Consider the following 24,612-nt stretch of genomic DNA (forward strand, 5'->3'; position numbering starts at 1 on the left):
CAGACAGCCGGGGCACCATGTTGAAATGCACATTTCTTCAGAGATGGCAAGTTGCTGCATATCCAACAGAAGTTACGCGGTGACAATCCAACGGTTTGCACTTAAGAATGAACCAGGCTGCCGATCCGTGCCCCCGATGTAAAAGCATTCAGCTGGTAAGCATGTAAAACAGCAGCACGCATTGCAGTCAAATTGAAACGAGCCTTTTGCCTGTCCAAGGACCAGCGTATTGCAGCAAATCTGAAACTTGCAAGCGAAAAGCAGACCGCGACGTGATATTCATTGCATCAATTTGTGTGCGATTTGTAAGGCCGCGGTGACAGACTTATTTCATTTAAAGTTTATAATCCCTTGTTCATCATGACGTCCTTTTTACTTCTATGTCTCAGTAGTGTTATGGAGATCACGTGACGTGAGGGTTCTGCCTTTGTAGTGAGGGTTGTAAGTTGACGCTCAGGAGGGGGGAGGCGGCGCCTCGGCCCCCCCATGTGGAGTGACGTCAGCCGCTAATTATTATTAATGGGGGGGGGGGGGGGTGTCCATTTGGAAGATGTCACCCACTCATGATTATTAATGTTGGGGGCTGTTCGATGAGGAGTGACGTCACGCACGGGACAGACATTCTTGGCTCATTATAGTAGCAAATAAGACAAAACAGGCTCTAGACGCGAGGATTACTTCAGCATTGCAGGTTGTAAGTCGCGTGTAATATGGCGAGGTTAATTCTGCAATGCAGATTTTATTTTACAGTATGAATCAGAAATTAACAGTATCAAGGTTGGCCCCAACTGCAACTTATAGTTTTCAGCTACTTGTGAATCCACTGCTAGATGAAGGCTTCTCCGTGCCACGTTAGTCATGGGTGATGCCTCATCACCATACTTCATGGGTGATGCTTCAGCACCATACTTCACCATGCTAGTCTGCACAGGTTTGTGAGTGGGAGGCTCAAGTCAGCCTCAGGTATCACTCGCCAAGTGTCAGCTTGTGGCCAAGAATTGAAGTCTGGTCGCTGGGGACAAGGTGCAATATGCAAACCACTATGCCACTGCTCCACGCCAACTAAGATTAATCCCTCCAATTAAAACTAAAGTGTGTGTTACAGCTTGTATGTTTTAACACAACCAAATTAGAAGATGCTCAAATGTTTGCACACAAAAAACGCCAAAGTGATTAAATAAATATATGCATATGAGTCACATAATCCTTTGACGAGGTGTTTGTAGCAGATCACTTAAACTATTGCAATTACTGCTTAAGTCGTACAAAAACGAGAACAGCAATTACAATGCAGTTTTGAATTGTTAGAATGCAACACGATGGGGAAGTAAGAGCATAGCCCCCTGCATGTTGAGCCGGTAAGCCAAAAGGCCGGCGATCTTGTTTCCTGCCCCTTGATTTCACGCCCCAGGACATTCTTCGTAGAAGTCACATCCGTAATGGATAAACAGGCAAATGCTTGCGAAGTGAGCCAGTTGCTTGCTCGACGATTATACCAGCTGTTCGTTAAAGCGATGGATGAACCGCTCTGCTCAAGGTGAACATGATACATACATCTGCATTTTATTAACTGTCCAAGGTTATGCAACATTTCAGCATTTGTCGTCCTAAAAAAAGAGATGAGCAAGCAAAGATAACTGCTTTATTTTGAACATTACGCTGTGACCACCCACAATTAAGCATTTGCGACATTGATCAGTGGCCCATGTCACATCGCGCGCATCGCGATGGCAATACTATGACACTTCATACGATTACTAGCTCCACAATCATCATGTCGTCAGTTTTTCAAAATATCATCATATTGTGCTCATCGGTGGTCGTTTGATTCTTTGATATTCCATTTCCTCATGAAATATTTATGAGAACGCTCATGTTCATGATAATTATTAATACATAAATAAACGATTACCAATTAGATCGATGCCCTCTAGAATGGTTTCCTTTTTCAGTAATAGCAAGTGTGCAGTATCAGCATTGTATATTTTGAAAGTTTCCGTAAGAGGCAAACGTCATTGCCTCTGCGAGGACTCCACTGCTGCTCGCCCCCGACACCACGTGGTGTTGCCTGGAGCCGCCCGGTGGACGATTCAGCACTCGGGAGTTGGGGCAGAGGTACAACTTTCCGTGCCCAAAAAAAACCGCAACACCTTCTGGCTGCTCTCGCTGGAGACTGCGCATCAGCCATCCAGCCCATTTCCGAACTGCAATTGGAGCCACTCGCTTACAATGTGGCCTCGATGATTAAATTATCAATTTCGGTTCGAGCCTTTTAAAAATCCGGGGGGGCAAGATTTCACACGCTGCGAGTAGGTGCAGACGAAGCGATAACCAGACGTCGTATTACATCACAAGGTTTATGCTTTAGTAGAGCTGAATGTGGTAAAGCTAAAAATTGTTTACCAAATATTTGGTTCAACCATACATTGGGTGTATCCTTAAATCCAACTTGCATGTGCAGACCTCACTGTATGAACCATGCCCGTCACCGTTATGCCATTATACAGTCGACAGGACTTTCCCATCACAAACGTGACTTTTAAAGTTCTCCTTATGAGCTTGTATTAACATTTATGGCAAGCCATGACCTTCGTTGACTTGCGATACAATGGTCACCGCCATCAGGGTCTTGACACTGCACAGTGACCTGCCGATTCTGCAGGACCTTGACAGTTCACAAATCGCAAATTTTTAACGCGCAAGCAAAACATTTCCTCCTCCTTGAGACCACTTCCGATTCATAGTCCTCACGTGCTCTCCCACCACGGACAGGAAATAAATAAAGGGAGAAAAAAAAACCCTGCAAATGTTTAACTCCACTGTAAACTACGTCGCCAGGTCATGTAACTGTTTATCTATAAACACTAATCATTAATCTCATTACCTCAAACTGTTTGTAGTCAGAGTGCCGGTAAGCAGCAGCTCCAGACAAGTAAGTATAGAAGTGTTGGTGTGCTACATAATTGCACACGTCATGGGCATGTTCCTGCAGGTTCTGCAAATGCGAAGCCTGTATGTCACAAATGCAGATGAACTATCTCTAGTCGTCACTCATCGTGTGTCACTGCACGCGGTTTCTCGTTGGTTTTGTCTTGCTTTGGTAGACACCGAGATAGCGACTTCCCAGCACCTTCCTTTTCGGTTTGCAATACAGTATGCGGTTACCGTAGGGTATTTAATTTCAGCTGCAGCTGCGGGCACGATACCAAGTGAACGCTCGCTAGGTTTCCGCCAAAAAACCCCATCGGGGGGAAAAAAAGAGACCGATGGCGTTTATTGTCCACAAGCAATGTTCAAAATGTGTGATATTTCCCGCGACGCTCGCACAGTCGCAAGACTGTGAACGTCTACGCACCACGAGCTTTACGGAGGAGAAGACACGTGGCCGGGGCGAAAGCAGCTGCAGCGACAAGCCCACTGGAGCGGTGCAAACTGAGGCAGGCAGCATGCAGCACGGCCGACTTGTGTCGGGACCAAGGCAGAAGCGGCATTGGTGAACCGCCTGTGCGAGGTCCGCCACGCACAGCCCTTTGGTCAATCCACTGCTGGATGAGAGCCTCCCCCACGTAGGTCGTCGTGGGAGTTATTTGAGCACAAAACTGTACCGCAATGCTCTGAAGAAATTGTGATCATCCAACATTTGTAACCCATGTCAAAGTACTGCGACTTTGAATGGCTGATATGGACAATACTGAGCAAACCCCTCGTGAGTGCGACAAACGCGTGGGAGAAGAAGTTGATGTTGACAATACTGGGGGCTCTTCCCAATATATAAGTTCACCAATAATGTTTTGAACGTTTCAGGCTGGTTTCCATTTCACATAGATGTTGCTTATTATATAACAGTGTGATGATACACCTCAGCCACTGCACTTACAATTACCTTGGTGTGCATCCAACTCATTTAACTACACAATGCGATACACTCTATACATTATATATAGACCAGAGCCTTTAAATACCCCCACCGTTACATATCAATATCATCACAAGTAACACACACACGAATGAATAACCTTTACGGACACCACCACGCGTCGGATCGTGTCTCACATTACCGAGATGGAATGGGATTTTTGTAATAGGCACTGATGCAGGCTCGGGTCTTCTCGGGACTCGGGCACATTTCTCCCATCACCGTCAGCCATGGTCAATCCACTGCTGGAGGAAGGCCTCCCCAAGCCACTGCAGCTACCTCTCACGATCTTGCGATGAAACGATCCATCGGGTACTGCACAATAATGTTTACAATGAACAATGTTCTCAACAGTCCATTCAACCGTGTTACTCTTTGTGCTTGGTGATGTATGCCACCCTTGTAAATGGCCTTGTAATCTCAGGCATTAAAAATTAATGCTGAAAGCCAAACGAGGCTTCCTCTGGCTCCGTGTGTATACAGTACTTGTGCAGTGGCTTGGTGTCTGCACATGCATGGCATCTAAATATGAAACAATCAATGTCACAACGCCCCATGCGTGTTGACTTTCTAGCAGCAGACACAATTCATCAATATAGATTTTTATGGTCACCAACTCCCAATGCCACAGCTGCCGAGAAGGCACCCACCCAAAAATGTCACGTCTAGCAGCCAAGCTGCCCGCAAAGCGGCCCGCACGAATCGTGACCGTCCAGGAGACGCCCCAAGCCAGCAGAGGGGAAACTGCAGGAATTTGTATTGTGTGGTGATGCTGCTGCTGCGTCCGATTAGAACACTAAAGGGTAGGACACTGGCGTGTGTAAACCATTCACAGCACTGAGTTCGGTGAAGGCAAAGACGCCAGTGTGTGAGCGTGTACGTGAGAAATATAACGACTACGAGCAAATTGGACGTTTACACTGCCAACACAACGTGTACCGAATCGTCCGTGTCAGAATAGAATATTATAAATTATTGCATAATGTATTCAAATAGGTATCCTGGGTAGCGACAGTACAAAGCGCACAGTCCACACACGACGAGACCCACGTGGTGGGGATTGGAGTGCTGCTGCAACTGGTGCGTGACAGAATCCAGGGGGTCCCCACCACACTCCTCGTGCGGGACCCAACTTGGATGCCCGCGATAAGCACGCAGATGCGCGCCAGTGTCACGTGTGATGTTGCGCGACTTTTATGTTCAAGGACATGGCCATGACGTGCAAGCAGAGGCTCAGTCTACAACTAGACGAACGTGCACAACTACTGCGGCTTTTCAAGCGCACCTCATTAGCAACGGAGATAGCCAAAGGGGGAGGTGGGAGACGAGCTCACCGGCCGAGCGACCGTGCGTCGGCCGAAAACATCCGTAGCGCCCGAGTTTATTTCGGCGTCACTCGGAGTGCGCGACACATTCCCCTGCGGTCGTTCACTTGTCAACGCCACGAAAGAGCCACATGAAGCCACGAGGGACCACGTGGTGTGGCGACGAGACGGCGGCCTCGGCCACAAAAGTTGCCGGGCGTTCAATCTTGATTTGAAGCTTGCGTTTCGTTTTTCTCAGAAATCGTGCGAGCCAGTGCCCCCAATCCCAGCCCCGAGGTAAAAGCTCGTCAAATAAAACAAGTTACAACGAAAACATGTTATACAGTAAATAAAACAAGTTCGAGATCCGCGAGCCGTACCAGGCGTGCGCTCCGTGTCAGGCCGAGCTACCTTGACACAAGACCCGGGAGGTGTTTCTTTTTAATCCATCGCCTGCGCCTACGAAAACACGAGTTGCGATTGCGGCTTTCAAGACCTCTACAAAAGGTTTCAGAACGTGCCATCAAGTTGCCTCATCAAAGGTGGTCCCAGCAGGTTGTTTGAGAATCTCATTAATTTTTAGAGGGGCTTGTTTTGAACAATTTTACTAGAAATACAAATAGAGTCTCAGCGAATGAAACCTCGGGCAATTTACAACAAAGATTAAACCGGTCTGACTACTGGTCCATTGCACAATTCCTACATCAAACCTGCCCGTACTGTACACACCAGCAATGCTTTGCTGTGGTGGATGTGCAATGTTGACCATCACAGGGGGCCGCCGTTATTTGAAGAGTCTCTCGCGCCTTTACAAAGAAAGGCACCTACGAGACGACCCGGATGCCACGGTACGTCGCTCGGGGAGACGGAGCGATGGAATCGGTTCACGCGCCGGTGCCGGCTGGGTGGACCGTGGCGTTGCGGTCTCTTGGCGAGGTGGGGGCAGCGGCTTGGGGAGGCCGTCATCCAGCGGTGGATAGACCATGGCTGCCGACGATGCATTCCCAGACAAAGAGTCTGTGCGATGGGTTAATGGGTAAGAGTCGTTTACGTTTTGCACCTTTCAACCAACGCGTCATTGGTATTTTATCTACTGCGAGGTTAACTTGTGGATCGCATTTAACGTTCATAACGCGACCGGCAGACCGCAAGATAGGTGACGTGGGTGGCGAGATGACTTGTTACTTTTATATATATATACACCTTGTTGCCACAACCAGTTTGACGCGGGCCAGGCCAGTGTGGGGGTCGTGGTGGAGGACGACGGCTCGACTCGTTTAAACGGGGCCCGCGATGAGACGCCACAACGTCGAAGCCGCTCCCGGCAACAGTGACGACACCAAGAGGAGGTTTGGAACGACGCCTTAACGATGACAAACAAAGCCATTTCAACGATACCACCATAGACGTGTAGAGATTTATAAGATAAAACATTCCAAAAACCTATCTTTAGTAAAACACTTAAAAACAATGCTTTAATAACATCACGTAGCTATTTTGCAATTATTGACCTACACATGATTCCTCATGAATAAAAAAAACCTTACGTAAATTATAAGCATCACTTGACTTTTAAATGTTTTTTCACATACTCATCATCAAGGGTAAACTGGTCAAATGTCAATTCATACAAGTAGGCAATGTCTAGTTCACATGTATGTCTCTCCACATTTTTTTTATAATTTACACAAACTGCGGCCTTCTGGGAGTGCGTAATTTCAACAGCATTGATTCAACGCAAGTCAACTCTGGACCGGTTTCAACATTCAGTGTCTGACGAGGAGCCAGGCTCGCTTGAACCAATGGGAAGTGAACAGCCCGCTGTTTCAGGCACGGAGCCGCTCTCCACGACGTGGGTTCAGCAGTGCGACCTCCAACTCCCAGGCGAGTCTACCTCCAGCACCTCGCTCTGCCACTGCCCACAACGCCAGCCCAGTCGGTTTTGATGCTACCCAGCAAGGGAATGTTCTCCCGGGGCCAGTCACCAGGCTGCAGTGAAGAGGATTATATAAAAGGTTGAAAAGTCAAATGGAGAGGTGGGGAAAGCGAACAGGGAGGACACCAAGTTATCGCAAGCGGTGTGGGAATGCAGTAAAGCAACTATAAATGAACCGGATGGCGGTACCCTGGTGTACCATAGTACCGCCGACTCATCTCGACGAGCTGTACACGATGCACCACCGTGGTGCGTACGAGCGTTCAGGGTTTCAGCGCAATCGTCCTCGCTGCGTTTCGACATCACGGAGTAGCACCGATTTCGGATTGATTGGTGCCCCAGTCGCCGAGTGAAGTACACCCCTGGACAAAAATAGTGTCCCAGAAATAAAATATTTAATTGCCTCGGCCTCTTTGTATTATTTGGTACCCCGGGGTACGGCCATAAGGATCAAGTAACTGAAATAGACTGCACTTGGGAAAGGAATCGAAATATTTTTTGTAAATCTTAACGAAACTCTGACCACACTAGATAAAGGGTACACGTGTTGGGTCCAGTGTTTTCTGATTTAAAATTATCTAAATCAGCTCGCAGATTCGGTTACATAAGGACCAGTTCAAGTCAAACACTTTGATCAATCGGAGAAGTGTAATTATCAATACAGTATTAGTAACAAATAACAGTGCCAAGGATTTCCCTGACGATACGCATGGTAAAAAGGTTTTAAGCGAGATACAAAACAAATGATTAAGACCAATAATTTGACAAAGCAATGTCTCAGTGGATGGCCAGTAATACGTGAACAGGATTCAAGTCAATTGACCAATAAGCTTACTGGAAACCACACGACTGTTCCTGACTAGGTACTGAATGGATCTGCTATGTTGTATTTGCACTGTGGCTCAACTTGGCCGCCATGCATTGTGATGAATATTTCACCACTTGGTACTGACAGCAAGATCACACCATTCATATTTATAGGCGCCTACGGTCGTCACAGCACATAGGCCGGTAATAGAGGGGACACAAGAACGACGTGTGCACTCATGCTCAGCACCTTGATGAAGGGTGCACATTTATTTGCGTTTCAGATTTATCAGAGTATGACGATGCTATTCATGGCATTGATGTTGACGGTATTTTTGGGAGGGTTATTTTTTTTAAATCCATTACTCTTAAGTGAAATTTTTGGTTGGACCAAAATAATTATTTGGCCAAATCTGTGTTGAGAAAATGCTGACATATTGCACGAGCCACTCATGAGGCCCGGTCACACAAGGGGAGATGCAAAACCACTTCAGATCCCACAGAGATACTGGGCATGCTCATGAACTGGACGGAACTGTTCGGGTTACAGCTCCGTGTGTGCAAAGTGCTATACCACCACTTCCTAATGGTTTACTGTACAGCAGGAAATTACATTTAACTGTAACATGGGGGGGGTACAGGGTTGCTGATAAGCAAATTTGCAAACAAGAGGAAAAGCACAAGATTGTTTATAACGTCCAAGTGCATTGATACCTGTACCACCACGTGGCCCTGGCCACCCAACATTGCATAACAGATGTGCCACAAGTAACTGGATTCAAGAGATAGAGAATTACCGATATAACAGGCAGTTCCTTGTGCAAGCGGGTACACGTGCCTAAACGTGTCGCGAGGAGCGGTTAGCGAGCTGCACTACGAATCCAGCTACCAGAGTTCGATTCCCGCTCACGGTCAACACCGGGGACAATTCTATGAAGCGGTCCTGGCCCTCCCTACGAGGTAAACTCCGTCTCAGAGGACTACCTGCTGTGGAGTGTAAACATCACTCGGGAGACGAAGGTGACCGAGAATAGTTGTGGCCACCCAACCCCCTCATGTGCCGTTTCGGATTTCGAAGGTGCTCGCAAAACAGCACTTGTCTCAGTCTGTTAAGGCTATATGGGGCAGTCTTTGTCTATGTATTAACTGTTATTATACAACAAACACCACAGTATAATTCTCCTAATTTCACTATCCTCTCATCTGTTAGTCGTGTTATCTGAAAAGAATGGGGGGGGGGGGTCTAAATATACTTCCTCCAGGACCCGGAGACCATTTGGATGATGGGAAGAAAAAACACTTCAATGGGATCATGACGTCCAGGCTGCTGTCACGAGGCCCCCTCATGTTTGTGGAGATCACGCTGACACTTGATCTCGTCCCGGAATTTGAGCAGTGACCCCGCATCACAAAACGTAATTCCGTTGAGGTGGCATTGCAATTAGCACGGTTGGCTACATAGTGCGAAATAAGTTCAATGTACATATCGACGATACAAATCGCCTATTACCCAATGGATTATAACGGTTGAATTAAGGAGCTGCTACTCTTATCCACACAAACACATCTACCGTCATTACAGGTTCACGTTTACTGCGTACAGTATATGCACGTACGCTCCACAAGCATGCGATCTGTCACGATGACGGACTTTAGCGTATACTCAAAAACCGATTAAATGACAGCTAGTTGAGAACACGATTCCTGTCTCCATGTTGTAATACCTTGCCAAGTTACGGCACTAGATTGTCATTGTTATTACTATTAACAGAGATTAGGGGTGCAAACATGCAGATATTATTATTATATTCACGAGGCACGCATCAAGTTGGCTGCCGTGTCGGAATTTATTTGTACGGGTTGACTCTGTACGTGGCGGGTTCATGCTGCAGGTTCACTCTGCACGCAGCAAGTTCACGCGACCCCTGCTGCCACGAGAGGCCACACACACACCACGATTGGGTCAAAGAGATTAATAGCTATTCAGGACAAAGCATTCAATCCTGAGCGGAAAATCATTACAGGCTCAATCGTCACGGTGACAAGTTTTTTGTGCGTTTAGTTTTTAATCCCTCCGCCCGCACCTTCCAATAACATGGTTGGCTGCGTATGGTGCAAAAGAAGTTCAACATGCATACAATCCCGGTGATAAGTTGTAACAGCTTGGTGAACTTGTGAAGCAGCAGAATTTCAGAGCAGGTCCAGACCCAAACCTGGTTAACAACTGTGGGTGGCATCTCAATGACCATGCTACAGGCACCCAACACCACTCCGTCCCATCGGCATTACACTTGGAGACCTCTTTTTCATCATTATTCCGTGAACAGTCCCAAAAGGCCCAGGGGCCACAACACCAAACGTCACCAGAAAAGCTTGAACCGTGCCAGGTTATTACCACGAGAGCTTGCGAGAGAGTGACGACACCCAAAGTCGAGCAGCGCGAGGGAAGACGCAGAAAGCGAAGCGAACTGCGGTGTGGGTTCACGTGAAGCGTGGCGCTTTGAACAGTGCGGCCAAGGACAAAACATTCAGTGTCTAGGCAGACCTAGTCCCCGACACGGGGAAGGAAGGTCATCGTCCAGGCTCGACAACTCTAGAGAACCGCCAGAATAATGAGGTCACAACAGAGACGCGCGGCCGCTGCTACCGTTGCCGCCGCTGCTCAGCCCTGCAGGAGCAGCAAGGCACTGTGTGTACGCTGGCAGCTGTTGGTGCTCAGGAGTGGCACGCACGGCAGCTGAGACCAACAGCTGAGCGCCCAGCAGCAGCAAGCGATATTCGTCACGCAGCATAACATCATCCGCAGCGTTATCACGGTAGCAGTCACAATACCCATGGAGACACACACACACAACCACAGCGCAGATACCACTACAGATGCATGCCATGTTAGTTATACAGCACTTGATTTATATTTAAATAACGTATAATTAACCAAATATACTGCCGGTGAATACCAGTTCAGATTATAGTATTATAAAAATGTACGAATACTAACATTGTACCAATTATTCGTTCAACAAAAAATACAGTAATATTAAAGAACTGAAAAGAGTGCATGACAAGTAGCAACATCAATGAAGTTTCTGTAAAACTAAAAATAATTTAGGATCGCCACACAGATGGAACTCCCTTCCCGTGGGCATCGAGGAGGTGCCATACCCCGGCTCGCCAGGACAAGGCAGCACAGCGAGCCGACTAATCATCATCAGTTTCCATCTGTATGGGGATGGAGTGTTGCTCTCTTGCGCACACGCGTGGGTTTTCTATGGGTACTCCAGTTTTCCTCCCACTTGTACAATAAACACTCATCGTTAATTGGCTGAAAACATCTTAAAATAATAATTCCAATACAGGAATCGGTGCGACTTTCCGGGAAAAACAAGTAAAATACGTACAACAAGCCGCATGAGCCGAGTGATTTCCATTGTTAACGAGGGGCAAACCATATCTGCACTTGGGCATGGCCGCCTTCACCAGTCCACACTCACCAGCACATCGAAATGACAGGTCTTCGTGCAGAAGTGGATCGACTCAGGGCTCCATAACAGGTATTTTTGGGTTAGAGATCGCATACAAATATTAATTTGTCGTTAAATCCACCACCACCCAACACAGCCTTTTAGCAAGGTTTGTCACGCAAACAGAACATGCCAATTCGTTACGAGTACAGCACACCGGTGTGTTGGAGAGGCAAGCCACAACCATTTACTGGTTGTGGCACTACAAATCTGGCTGTCGCCTGATGAAGCTAGTTGTAATTAATGGTGAAACGTCACTCAGATTGCATATGTTGTGGCTTGGCTTCCAACACGCCGGTGTGCTGTACGAGTAACGAATTGGCATGTTCTGTTTACGTGACAACCCTTACTAGTTGGCTGTGTCGGGTGGTGGTGGGTTTAACGACACATTCATATATTTATGCAATGTAACCTAAAACAACCTGTATTACGGATGATATTGGTCACGAAAGCCTACGTGTTAAACCGACTCAGGGCTGCGAATAAGCTATCATAACGTAAGCTGGAGGCAAATTAAGCAGTACTGTACTCGCAGCAGCATCATTCACCGTTCCATGGAATCCCCCCCGAGGCTGCCGCAGCTAATGGAGCGCACGCACACAGGCACGGGCTTTCACCTGCCCCGCAACTCCCACTGCAACACCACCTCCGCGTGGCACATCTGGAATACCCCCAAGACTGCACACGCCTCGTGTTCGGCGCGGCTCACTTCATGCATTTGCTTCGGTGGCGTCACGACCGCATTTACTGTGAAAATTACACTATTTGGATTACACACAGCAGTCACCACACCCCTTACTGGCAGACCGATTATTACCGCCCGCTTGCAGGAGAGGTGCAGACTCGCCTTGCACCGCGCGGGGACAGCTGCCACTAGGGGTGACCGTTCGAATGTCCAAGATGACATTTAAACGCAAGCAGCTCTTCGCGATATCAAAAACAAACCGAGTGATCTGTGTGGCGTGGCAAGTTCACTCAGTGGCTAAAGGCTGCATGCTGCTTGTAGCTCCCACAGCACCCTATTACTCTAACAGTTCACGAAAAAAACCATCTGTGTTACGACTATCCCTCCGAGTGAACCTAAATGAGATCACGTGCTGAAAATAACCCGCACGTATGGTACAGCTTACCGAAACATCTGTGTGGTTTATACAAGTCACCCTGTATTTCCTGGAGTCACTTACAGCTACAGTACAGCAATGAAAAATATTGAACCAGCAGCTTACAGCTTCAGGCAATCCATCAGACATGCGTGCGACTCTTCCAACGCCAGCGATTCTCTCCGCCAAGGAGACGCAGCCCTATCGCTATCAGGAGAGAAATGCTGCAGGACAGCCGGGTTAGTGGATACGGGCTGTTGAAGGCCGTGTGAGGAGGGTGCCCAGAGTAGTACGGCAGACTCGGCCAAGCGTGTCGCCAAGCGTGCTGCTGCTGCACCACGACCAACCTTCTGTTCCAACCCACGGCATGAATAACTGGCTGCCTGCCCCCAGTTTATGCATTATCGACACGACGTTTATGTTTACAGCACCAGTTACTCCGATCAGAAAAGGGGGGGGGGGGGGGGAAAGAATAATTCACGGAGATGACGATGGCCGAGCGTCGGTCTGGTCAGACAAGCTGGAACACTGGGATCAAGCGTGGACGTGGTGTGCGGCAGGAGTCACGCGGAGCCACACGCAGTCATCCTGGTCTGTGTGGCCAGACTTCAGCCTGAATAGAATGTCTCGTAACCATGCCAAAACACAACAAGGGCACACACTCTTGTTCCAAGTAGACTGCACGTGCAACAAATAACTTTTCGTGCATACAAGAACAATCAGTTAGTGCCCCGATGTTCAAATGTGCGTTGGGGATGGCAATTCCTTCGCTGGCTCCCAATTAAATGCAGGATAAACTACAAGAATGCCCTCCCTGCCTTCAAGGTCTTGGTGCACTTGCACGCACCTCTCTCTCCCTCCTCATTTTGCTTCGTATGTCCTCCACTACAACCACCAGATTCCTGTTAAATCCCACCGGTCAACGTCTGGTCAATGAAAGAGGTTTTTTTTTAATTATCTTATGCTGGTCCTATGGTCTGGAACTCCTGTCCTTTTGAACATCCACAATTAAAATTCACTCCCCTGTTGTTACTAGCTCAAGTCGTTCCTCTCCTTTACCTAAGAATTACCATCTATCATCCCCCATCGTCACCAGGAAAGTGGTCGACCCTAGAACTGCTGCAGAACAGGGCATGGCAGATGTGCCGTCACCTCCTCCAATGGAAAATGAAGAACAGTCGTGCAGCAACGTGGCTTCAATGGTCACAAGAGCCAGACCATGGATCACACAATCCCAAAACTGCCCGCACTGCCGATTCATGGGCAATTGCACCGCCATGCACAAAGCCGTCACCGAGCCTAATGAATTACTTAATAACCGGGATAGACATGTTGCAAATTAAATCTCGCCATATCAAATAAGAAGACCAACTCGCTACCCCAACACGGATTATTACAGCTCCCCATCGTCTGCTTACGCTCCTTGTGGTTTCTTGAGATGTAGTGGCAAGTGAACACCGAGTACATCAAAATTCAAGGCACAAGGCAGTGCCAGAGTTTGTATTTCCTGCAAGGGAGGCCATGTCTTGGGAGGGGGGAGACTGTTAATTCACACATATTTCTGTGGGCCAAGCGCAATCATGGTGTCCTATGGAGGCAGGCACATGAGTGGGAATGATACGGATGGTAGCACTGCCATTTTACAAGCACGTTGTAACACTGAAGATAACAGATAAAAGGGTAAAAACCTCTCATATTTTGGTACTAGCAAAGGAGGTCCCACGTTGTACACTATTACATAACATTACTCTTTCAACATAATATGTGCTCGCAGACTTAAAAATGAAATTAACCCGACACTATGCTGCAGTCGTCTATAAATCTTCATCTCAAGTGGATGCCATACGTCGTGGTGATGCCACGTGGTATGAGGAGGAGTGGTGCCATCACCACGACCACAAACCCAAGTCTATTTTTATTCTAGCACGGTGGGGCTATCGCAAGCACGATTTTCCACGATGCATGCACATGCAGCGATGAGCGCAGCGATATTGTTGCACAAGTGACGACGAGACGTCGCCAGGGTGACAGTCACACTACGTGCCAGACAGGAAAGATACGCCCACAAGCGTGGGGGCTGGCTACGTTGCATGTACGCACGACTATGCTGCAGAGTTAAGTGATATCGCTTTGTAACCTGGAATATGATTCTTACTTCTGAAACTCTCTCAAGCAGAGCCCACAGTCACAATGTTAAATGTGGCCCAATGCTGTGATTATGCCGAGCATTTGATGTGTTTAGCCTTTTGATCAATGCTCAATAACAATTACCATAATCGTCTTGCAGGTTGAGATGTGCCTCGCGCAACCCAAATAATCATTATAACAAATCAATAAAATATCAATCAAGGAATTTAATCAAGAGAGTTCATGTATTTTTTTCGAAATGGAAGCACCTAGAAATTATGAGTATTGCACCGTCATACAGACACAGCACCAGTATTGCAGGTCGTATGCTCTCGTATGGAGCTCAATTTTAGTAAAAATTAAATATTAATAAACTTTGTATGGATAGAAGTTTAATTGTCTTTACAAAAACCGATCCTACTCGCAAACACAGAAATTGTCTTCCCTATTGAAAAAACAAAATAACGTAGGGCATAGTGAACGAGAAATAGGCGACACATGGCAAAATGCCAACCAATGATTCAGTCAGCTCTAATAATAAACCCGTAACAATGCATAAATCACCAAACAAATGCCAACTGTGCTATTCATGAAAAACACTTCCAGTTTGCAAACTACCAAAATAAAAAATTGAGGTTTTCATTAGAATACTATATGCCATTTACCTCAAATTTTCATGGATACTTGTGATATTAAGGGAGGGTTATGCCCAATTGCAGAGCCAGGATTTTCAGGTAGAGGGGGCAACCCCTCCAGCAATGAAAAATGATAGGAGTTGTTAGCAAGTAAGGACTTGTCCCTTGCTTTTTATTCGACGCGTGTGCGGCGATGGCGCAGTTATCGATCGAGGGTCGAATTCGAACCGCGTTGTGATCGGCATCGCGCTCGCTGAAGGTGTTTATCTTCAGGGAAGTCGTGTGTACTGTATACACAACTGCGCACAATTCTGCGAGTCGCTTATAACCGCTTTGCCGTTACTTATTGACAATTATGGACTCAGACTATTGTCCTATCATATCAGAGTCCCTGGCACGTAATAATATGCTACAGTGGCAGTGAGGGTCGCAAATTGCCGATTTATTACTAATAAACCCCAATGATCAGATCGAAATTAGGGATTTCGATCAGATCATTGGGGGGGCACGTGCCACCCCCGCCTGGCTCCACCAGTGGTTATGCCTCCATCAGGTCTTCCTGAAATGCATGACAAAAATACTTCTGGACATAATGGGCTCCGATCTGGTTATAAAGTGAATCAATCTGTATGAAGCACGTAGTAGAAAATTATCGCTCTACTTCATCAGCACCCAACAGCCCACAAGAGACAATGTGTTAGTGTATTCCCCGTCCCCCGCCCCAACTCTAGGACCCAGTCCCCCCCCCCTCCCCCGCATGGGAGAGCGCTCTGACCACTCCTTGAGAAGTCAGAGGTCGCATTGACCCTGCAGTAGCCAGCATCACCCGGTTCCCAGCACTGCATTGTTACGCAAGCAAGTTCCACGGTCTGGGTTCTATTGTTTATCCACCAGGGTCACCTTTGTCTGTGCCCTGGCCTCACATTCAAGTTCCACCGTCTGGCTTCTCTTGGGAGCCACCAGGGTCACCTTCGGCTGTGCCCTGGCCCCCGACAACAAAGCGTGCGTGGCATCCCCACACGCGCGTGCACACACATCCACAACAACGCGAGGCTCCCCATGCTCTCGGTAAGAGGGGGGGGGGCATCGTTGTGCAAGTCGGCTTTCGCAATGACTCGAGTCAACGTCACGCGACTTGTGTCTTCTGTGATGAGCAGTTTGTTTCGTGAGCACATAAAACTATGCAAGTTACTTATTCTGCTTGAGATGCCACTACAGGTACTGTAATGATGATGATACCGGTTATTACGATCGTGGGTAGAGCTCTGGAGGTACTGTTATGGACCTGTTTTCTAGCACGTGGCAATGATGTTGGGGTGACAGTTGTAGCGATAGTATTAGTGATGTCAGTGGCAATTATGTTGTTGGTTGTGACAATGTTGGTCGCAGTGACGTTGAAATAATGGTTACCATTTCCCCATTAGAATTAATTATATGGTGGTAATACTATTGTAATGGTTCAGTTAGTGTAGGTTGTGGGGAGTGGGAGTGTAACCGTGCGCTGAGCTATGAACCCAGGTTCCATTCCCGCTAACCAGTGACGATAATCTGAACCGGTCCAGAGCCTCCCATAGATCGACTCAACCTTAAACGAGTACCTAGTGCTGTGTAAACATCGCCACTAGGGAGACAAAGGCAATCAAACATAATGCTGGCCACCCCACCCCCTTGTGTACCGTGCCGGCCTTCATGGGTGCTCGCTAACAGCACTTGCCCCAAGTCAGTTAAAGGCTATACGGGGGATATTTGTCTTGCCTTTGTAGGTGGTGGTTTTAGTCTTGTTAATGGACATTGTAATGACGGTGGTAGCAATATTGGTGCTGCATTGTAATGATGGTGAATTGAGATATAAATATTAGTGGAAATGGTGGTGGTACAATTGGTGGTAATGGAAGTAACGGTGGTGTGATGTTTGTGGTAAATGAGATTGAATGGTTTGCGGTAGTAGTGGCGGTAGCTCGTACTGGTAACACGTCTACCGAATCAACCGGTCACAACCTGATTCAGCCATCCAAGCACCTTGCGTACTTCTCCCCATCCACCAGGTCCTCCATCGCGTCTCTCGCCACGACCGTGGGATGATGTTACACGCAAGCCCTCTTGGACCCACGCGACTCGCCTCCAACACTGGCAGCTTCATGCCCCAGGACGCTCGGAAAGTCGAATGGAGTTCACACGAAAGATGCGACATAGAAATCCCCTGGATTCGATCTTCCGAAGTGAATGGGCCACAATTCAAAACCACATGCACACAAACCATGGCAGTGGAGTAGATGGGGGGATTCATCTTGATTTGAAGCTTTCGTGACTGCAGGAATCCATATTCTTTGGTTTTTTCGGTAAATTCACACAGGTATAAAATAAAATAAATCACATTTTATTTTATACCTACGTGACTTTACCGAAAACCCCAAGAGTATAGATGGGGGGGGGATACTTGATGATGCACAACTGTAACATAAGAAACTCTCCGTTGTGCGACTGTGGCCACCCAGAACACAGCGTGGGGCATCTCAGGAGCACTCAACGCCCGCAACGCCCGATTCACAAGGAGGGAGGGCATCGTCCCAGCGATGCACCACCACCACTCAGCAGCTCAAGACGCAATCATCGGGCTCATCAACCACTTCAAATGGAAAATTACAGCCATAGGAAGAAGTGGTAATCAATCTACGCAGGGCGTTAAAAATGTATGGCATTCCAGTTATTAAAACGATAACGACAGAACGGCTACATTGACGCCGGCATAAAGTAACACAACATAATATCTAGATTCAAGCAAGGAGACTCCGCGGCTAAGTAATTTTCCGACAATTAGACCACATCACTGCAGAATTAAAAGTGTAAAAAGCACATGGAAAATAGACAGCAGTGAGTGACGAGATGGCCAATGGTAGCCAAGGGAAATGTACTGCAGGAAACGGGTAAATCCATTAAAGTGGGGGCTAAATATAAAGTGTACAGTATTCTAGAAACTAACGTCTTGTTCACGTTCTCTGAACAAAAAGATAATTACTTTTGAAGGGTTTACAACGGATAAGCACAACAGAATATCACACGGAGGATTATATTGAAGGCGGCTCTTGATAGTATAAAACATATTAGAAAGAACAGTGCGCCGATGGAGCCGGCCACGCTTGACACCAAGCAGCACCATAACAATGAGGCATGTTTACAATCGGCGTGCAATCGCGGGCACTTGATGTGGACACGTTTCACGAATGTCACGGGGGGGGACGGGACAAAAACACGAGGCGGAGGGTGCGCAAAGCAGCACGGAGGAGGAAGCAGCATCAGCAGCAGCGATGGATCATCAAGAGGCACGCGAACCAGAGACAACCACCGTGCTCGCTTCAACACAAAAGGCGCTCCCCCCCCTCTCTGGCAGGGCCCCATCGCGAGCCGGGCGGGTGGTGGTGGCCGCGATGGCGGCCGACGGGAGAGACCGGGGAGAGAATGACAGCCAAAGGAGGGAGAAGGCCCACGCACGAGTGTGGACCTCTGCCGCGGAGATGGAGCGATGGCGAGACGAGCTCGTGGACATTTAGACGGTATGTGGCATCGCAGCAGGACTAGGAGTGGTGGCGACAGAGTGGAGGAAGCCTTCATCGAGCAGTGGATAGAACATGTGGCTCGCTGTGATGCAGCCATTGTGTGCGAAGTGGTGTTAACGCTGCAGCCGACAACGGCGGTGTGCTCGTGGCAATGGTGGCGAGCGGCGGTGGAATGGAGGAGGCGGTGGCTGTGGTAGCGATGTGGAGCTTTGACGGTGGTTTACTGAAAGCGATGGCGTTTGGAGGCGGTGGTGGTGGTGACGGCCGTAGCGAAGCGAGCGACAGGCCGCTGCCATCGGCCGCCGTGCGAGTGGGTGGGGGTGGAGGTCGCGCCGCCACTCACAGAGGCGAACATTCGCACGCAGAGCAGGCGGCCGGGCATCCCCGCCAGCAGCACGAACAGGGCCAGCCCCGTCCCCCACGCAGCCATGCCGGCGGCCCGCCGGTTGCTCTTCCTCTCCCAGGGAGGGGGCCGCGCTTTTAAGGATCCCAACGCAGGGAAGCGCCCCGCGTCGATCGCTGCCAACAGAGGCCGGTCGCGCCGGGCGCGCCGGGCGAGCGGGCAAGGCGAGCGGCCCACACGCACTCACACACGACACACAGAGTGAACTCACACACACAGCCCCACACTGCCACACACACTCCCTCCGCCGCCTCTCTATAAGCCCAGCGGAAGCCACGTGGGCTCCCCCACCCACTCCGAAAACCCCATGCGTGTCACGACGCGAGTTAATTTATGCACGGCCACGCCCGCTCCGGCTATAGCCACGCTCCTCCGGCGATAGACACGCCCACTCCGGCCATGGCCACGCCCCTCCGGGTGTGACCACGCCCACTTCCAACGTGACCGCGCCCACTCCGTATGTGACCACGCCCACTTTCAACGTGACCGCGCCCACGTTAGAACTCCACGCCCGCCGCTTTCACCATCCGCCGCAGCAACTGTGACGTTCCCGCGGCGCTTGTGCCAGGCTAGGTGCACCTTAAAAGGCCACGTGAAGCGTCGTCGGCTCGTTGGCAGGAGGTCAAAGCACAGACACGGGTGCTGTGGGTAGACGGAGACCACTGGTGGATGCACCAACTGTGCCAACTTGCTGCGTTGTATACGCCCGTCGCTCCTCCGCCCTCTGCTGTTGAAGAGTTAACCCACTTTATAATTGCAGTTTCATCAGTAAGGCAACTTCCATCGACTATTATGGCTAAGGAGCCATGATACTCGAGTGGTAGTGCCTTACGCTGACAATCCCTACTGCAAGCCAGCCTGCAGCAATGCGGAATATATTGAGGGAGGAATGAATCCCTGGTTCGCACCGGTAAGTAGTCAAAGAGGGAGAAGACCAGAACTGTAATTGACACGGCTCTGGGTGTATGTCTTGGTCTAAATGGGTGCGCCACTTAACATTTACAGTCGTGAGCGTGTCAAACAAGCCACCGGCTCTCACTGGGACTGACTCACCATACGTCCCAAGCTTGCCAATGTCCCCTCGTCTTGTGAACACTGAAACCAGCCTGGGCCATGCCATGCACGCCCGTTGAATCCAGGCCCCTGGGAATTGGCCTGAAAGCGAGCCTGAAAGCAGATGTCGTGAACCATTGTTTTATTAATTGTTATCGCGTTTCAGTAAGGTACCAGCACGGTTGTATTTGTATGAAAGGATAACTCGACTTGGACTGAATATGCCAGCTCACGGGTGCCCTCGAGTGGACTGATGCGCACGCTGTGTGAGACGTGCGTGGTTCAACACGCGCTCAGTTGAACAGCAGCATTAGGCGACTTTGCATGCGTAAAATAACAACTATTGTTGGTGCATTTTAATGAACAACAAGAAGACAAGTGCACTGAAGAAAAAACGTGTGTGGGGCCGTCCATAAATGACGTCACGCACCTAGGGGGGGGGTCAAACATTTGTGACGATGTATGACGAAGGGTGGTTGAGAAATGTGACGTCACATCAAAAAGCGCAACTTTAAATAAATATAGACAACACGTTCTACTTAATTAAATAGATTTTTTATAAAATGTTTTCTCCTACAACATCAGAGTGCAGCGCCACATTAAATACGCATTACATTGACAATAGTTTAAAGCGATTTGAAGCATGTTTTTTTGGGTGAGGGGGGCAGAGCTTTGTGACGTCATATTTGAGGGGGGGTCTGGCATTTTGTGACGCCGTGTGACGAAGGGGGGGGGGTCAAAAATCGTCAAAAATCGCGTGACGTCATTTATGGACGGCCCCTGTATTATTTTTTACTTTGGATTGAAAAATGTTGTGGTCAATACGTTCGAAGCTTAAATAAAATAAGCATACTATATATTTTAGTAGAAGTTATTACATGTGTCGTGTGAATTCTTAGTTGGAGATTTTTATTTGCCATCATCCGTAACGAGAATTGTCTGCTTATGTGAGCGGTTTTTTTCTTCTGATTTGTTTATCCTGAGATCCACAACAGAAGCTCTTGCGGTCATCCACCCGTGGATCACGATGCACGGGTCGGCCACCGCTGCCATCATCAATGTAACGAACACTGCGCGTTTCTGCTTCCCCGAGTGATTGATGCCGGTCACACTTCAGTTACAAACATCGCTCCCTAGCCCCCATTAAAATGACTGCCGTATCGTCCATGTCATTAACACTACCGCACCCACAATCCCCAGCGGCACATTTAGCGCTCGATTGAAATCCCTGAAAGAATGAGCCTGATGTTAAGTTAATTTAAGTCCAAGATGACCAAAAAAGAGAAAATCGATTTGAACCTGTTGCAAATAGAAAAAACAATGATACATGTTGTATCCTATTCGGCATCTTGAGCAGCAAGCACACAGAGGGCTGCGTAATGCTTCACGCGCTGCTGTATAAACCCTCCACGCTTCGATTTCACACACAAGCACCCGCACGCTGGAGGCAGCAAACAACGCGGGTGTCCACCCCGTAGCGTCCCCTCCGTGTGATCTGTCCTCTCCGGCTGCTTGAAGTCACTTCGCAGTGACAACTGCGTTTCCTGTCTGCTGTTTGTTTTGTGCACTATGTGTGCGTGTCTCACGGCGCCCCTTTGTCCCACAATTGAACAAAAAAATGCCCACAAATAGAAATCTCAGAAATAACGAACAGCTGGCTCCACGTGATTGCACTTCGTGCACCTGCGAGTCGGAGCGCGCCTTTGGTCCTCCCCAGCGCGAGGCCAGGCTCCGCCCTCGGCCCCGCACCCCTCTGGATCCTCCAGAAGGCTCCGTGCCTCGCCCACGTGTCCATCTGGTAGAACGGGCTGCGACCCCCAATCCCATTGTCTACCAATCTCCCAGCGCCACGCGCTACAGTGACTCATTCAATGCCACTACGTAAGTAATGATATCAACGTAGAATGAAAATAATGGGTTGGCGTGTGGTGGGGGGGGGCGTTACATCTCAACGGCATCTTCCCATTGACTGGTGAGGCTCAGGTGAGTTGATTGTTGAGGCTCAGGTGAGTTGGCTGGCGAGGCTCAGGTGAGTTGATTGGTGAGGCTCAGGTGAGTTGATTGGTGAGGCTCAGGTGAGTTGGCTGGCGAGGCTCAGGTGAGTTGATTGGTGAGGTTCAGGTGAGTTGTCTGGCGAGGCTCAGGTGAGTTGATTGGTGAGGCTCAGGTGAGTTGACAGGCGAGGCTCAGGTGAGTTGATTAGTGGGGTTCAGGGGAGTTGATTAGCGAGGCTCAGGTGAGTTGATGACACGTGGTTGAGGTGAGTTGATTAGCGAGGTTCAGGTGAGTTCACTGGCGAGGCTCAGGTGAGTTGATGACACATGGTTGAGGTGAGTTGTGAGTGATGAGGTGAGTTGTGAGTGATGAGGGTAATGTGAGTGTCGCGTGTCACGTGACCCCGGTGCGTAGTGTCAAGTCGCCCGCCTCCTCGTCACGCATGGAGCACAGTGGCGGGCCGTGCAGCCGAGGAAGAGCGACATGCACATTCCAGATGAGGTACATGCGTCTCTTTGATGACGGATAGCGAATTAAGTACCAAACAATTTCACTAAACCATTCATGTAAAAGCGGATTACAACAATTTGCTGCATTTCTCAAATTGCTGCTAATTACAGGCCGCTGGAAGGAGGTTACCAGCGCCTTCCACGCAGAGGAAGCTACATGGAATGTCGTGCAACTGTCCTGTGGATACCCAGTGCTATTGTTCGGGTAGCACAGCAGGGCCTGGCTGTGAGCATCACAGCATTCTTGATGACTCACGGCGAACTCCGGTCGGGCAAAAATTCGTAAGAAATGCCTCCATCGCATACCCATCTCGCCACATCATGAACAAATGAATAAAGGTATTTTCCTACACAGTTTCAGTTTAATTTATTAGGATTTACCCTGTGAGCCATTCGGCTCTTGATTTGGGTTCAACCGCAACAAACAATAAAAATGACAAGATACACCTAAAATTCATTGTACACAAATCTGAACATCACATACGTAAACAATACAATTCTACAGAAAAAGCACAACCCGTCCATGCTGCGTACAGAAAGTGCAAGACAATCAATTTCGACAAGCCATGAGCCGCACGGCCTTCCACCTGGGAGTGCCGCATTGCAGCAGCGTCGATTCAAAGCAACGAAGCAAAACTGTGGCCCTGTCTCGACCACGAGGGTCTCGCCGGCAGGGCCACGCTCGCTGGGATGGACGCGGGCGAACCCTGCAGGGCACCCGGCGCTGGCTGGCCACGTGGTGGCGGCACTGGCCGCGTGTGTGCAGAGAGACAGAGGGGGCCCTGGTGGGGGGTGTGAGGGTGGAGGCAGTGGTGGTGCGAGGAGGAGGAGAAGGCGGGCTCACTCCACTGCTCGCTGCTGGCAGGGGGTGGGGTGCAGGGCGGCAGGGGGTGGGGTGCAGGGCGCCAGGGCGAGGTGAGGAGACTGAGAACCCCAAAGTTGGCCACTTCCGATCTGCGGCGCGCAGAGGAAGCGGAGAGCTGAGCTGGGCTCGGAGAGCAGCGCCGCCACTCTCCCTGCTGCCTCTCGCGACGCGCCGTGCCGCCACAGGCGTGAAGAAGCGATGCTGCAAGGTAAGTGATGGAGGCGGGACGCTGCGGAGTTAGCGCTCTGTCACGCTGCTGCTGCTGCTCACTTGACAGAGCGCTCAGTTCGAGCAGCCGTGCCGGGCTAACCGGCGGGCTGCTCCTCTTCAAGAGCGCGCCATGTGAGCCGCGCGTGGCTCGGGGTGAGGCGCCCTGTGAGCCGCGCGTAGCTCGGGGTGAGCCGCGTGTGCAGGAGGCGGCTGTGGACGGGGTAAGGGGGGGGGGCAGCCGTGCGTCCGAGGTGCGGGTGCAGCCCGCGTGTGGCTGCTGTGCAGGTGCGGGTGTTGGAGAGAGAGGGGGGGTGTTGGAGAGAGAGGGGGCTGGGTGTCGGGTGTGTCGCAGCTATTGTCACCGCGCGGGTCGCTCCCACGAGTCGAAGTCGCCTGAATGTGTCCCCCTCTCTCTCTCTGTGTGTGTGGAATGGTCTCCACACGGGGTTCTATTCACACGCGGGTACACCTGTGCAGACACAGATCACCCGTATAACCTCAACGGACTATTGGGGCAAGTGCTGTTAGCGAGCACCTAAAGAAGGCTGGAGCGGCAGTACGGCACACCAGGGTGTGTGTACAGCACCACGCCCCTCCGCCTTTGTCTTCCCAGTGGGGATGCTTGCCACAGTGGACGGACGCATCAATTATCTTGTTGCGTATGGCAGCGATGTGCT

General features: G+C 49.5%; 1 protein-coding gene across 1 annotated transcript in view; it reads right to left on the minus strand.

Moving 5' to 3' along the window:
- Nucleotides 1-19,563, minus strand: part of LOC144935218 (uncharacterized) — a 35,356-nt gene extending 15,793 nt beyond the window's left edge. Inside the window, exon 1 of the mRNA XM_078861744.1 lies at nt 19,244-19,563. Coding sequence (XP_078717870.1) covers nt 19,244-19,330 — 87 coding nt within the window. The 5' untranslated portion in view covers nt 19,331-19,563. The remainder of the gene's footprint in view (nt 1-19,243) is intronic.
- Nucleotides 19,564-24,612: the final 5,049 nt, after the last annotated feature.

This window comes from Lampetra fluviatilis, chromosome 12, assembly GCF_964198595.1.
Source record: "Lampetra fluviatilis chromosome 12, kcLamFluv1.1, whole genome shotgun sequence".
Lineage (NCBI taxonomy): Eukaryota > Metazoa > Chordata > Hyperoartia > Petromyzontiformes > Petromyzontidae > Lampetra > Lampetra fluviatilis.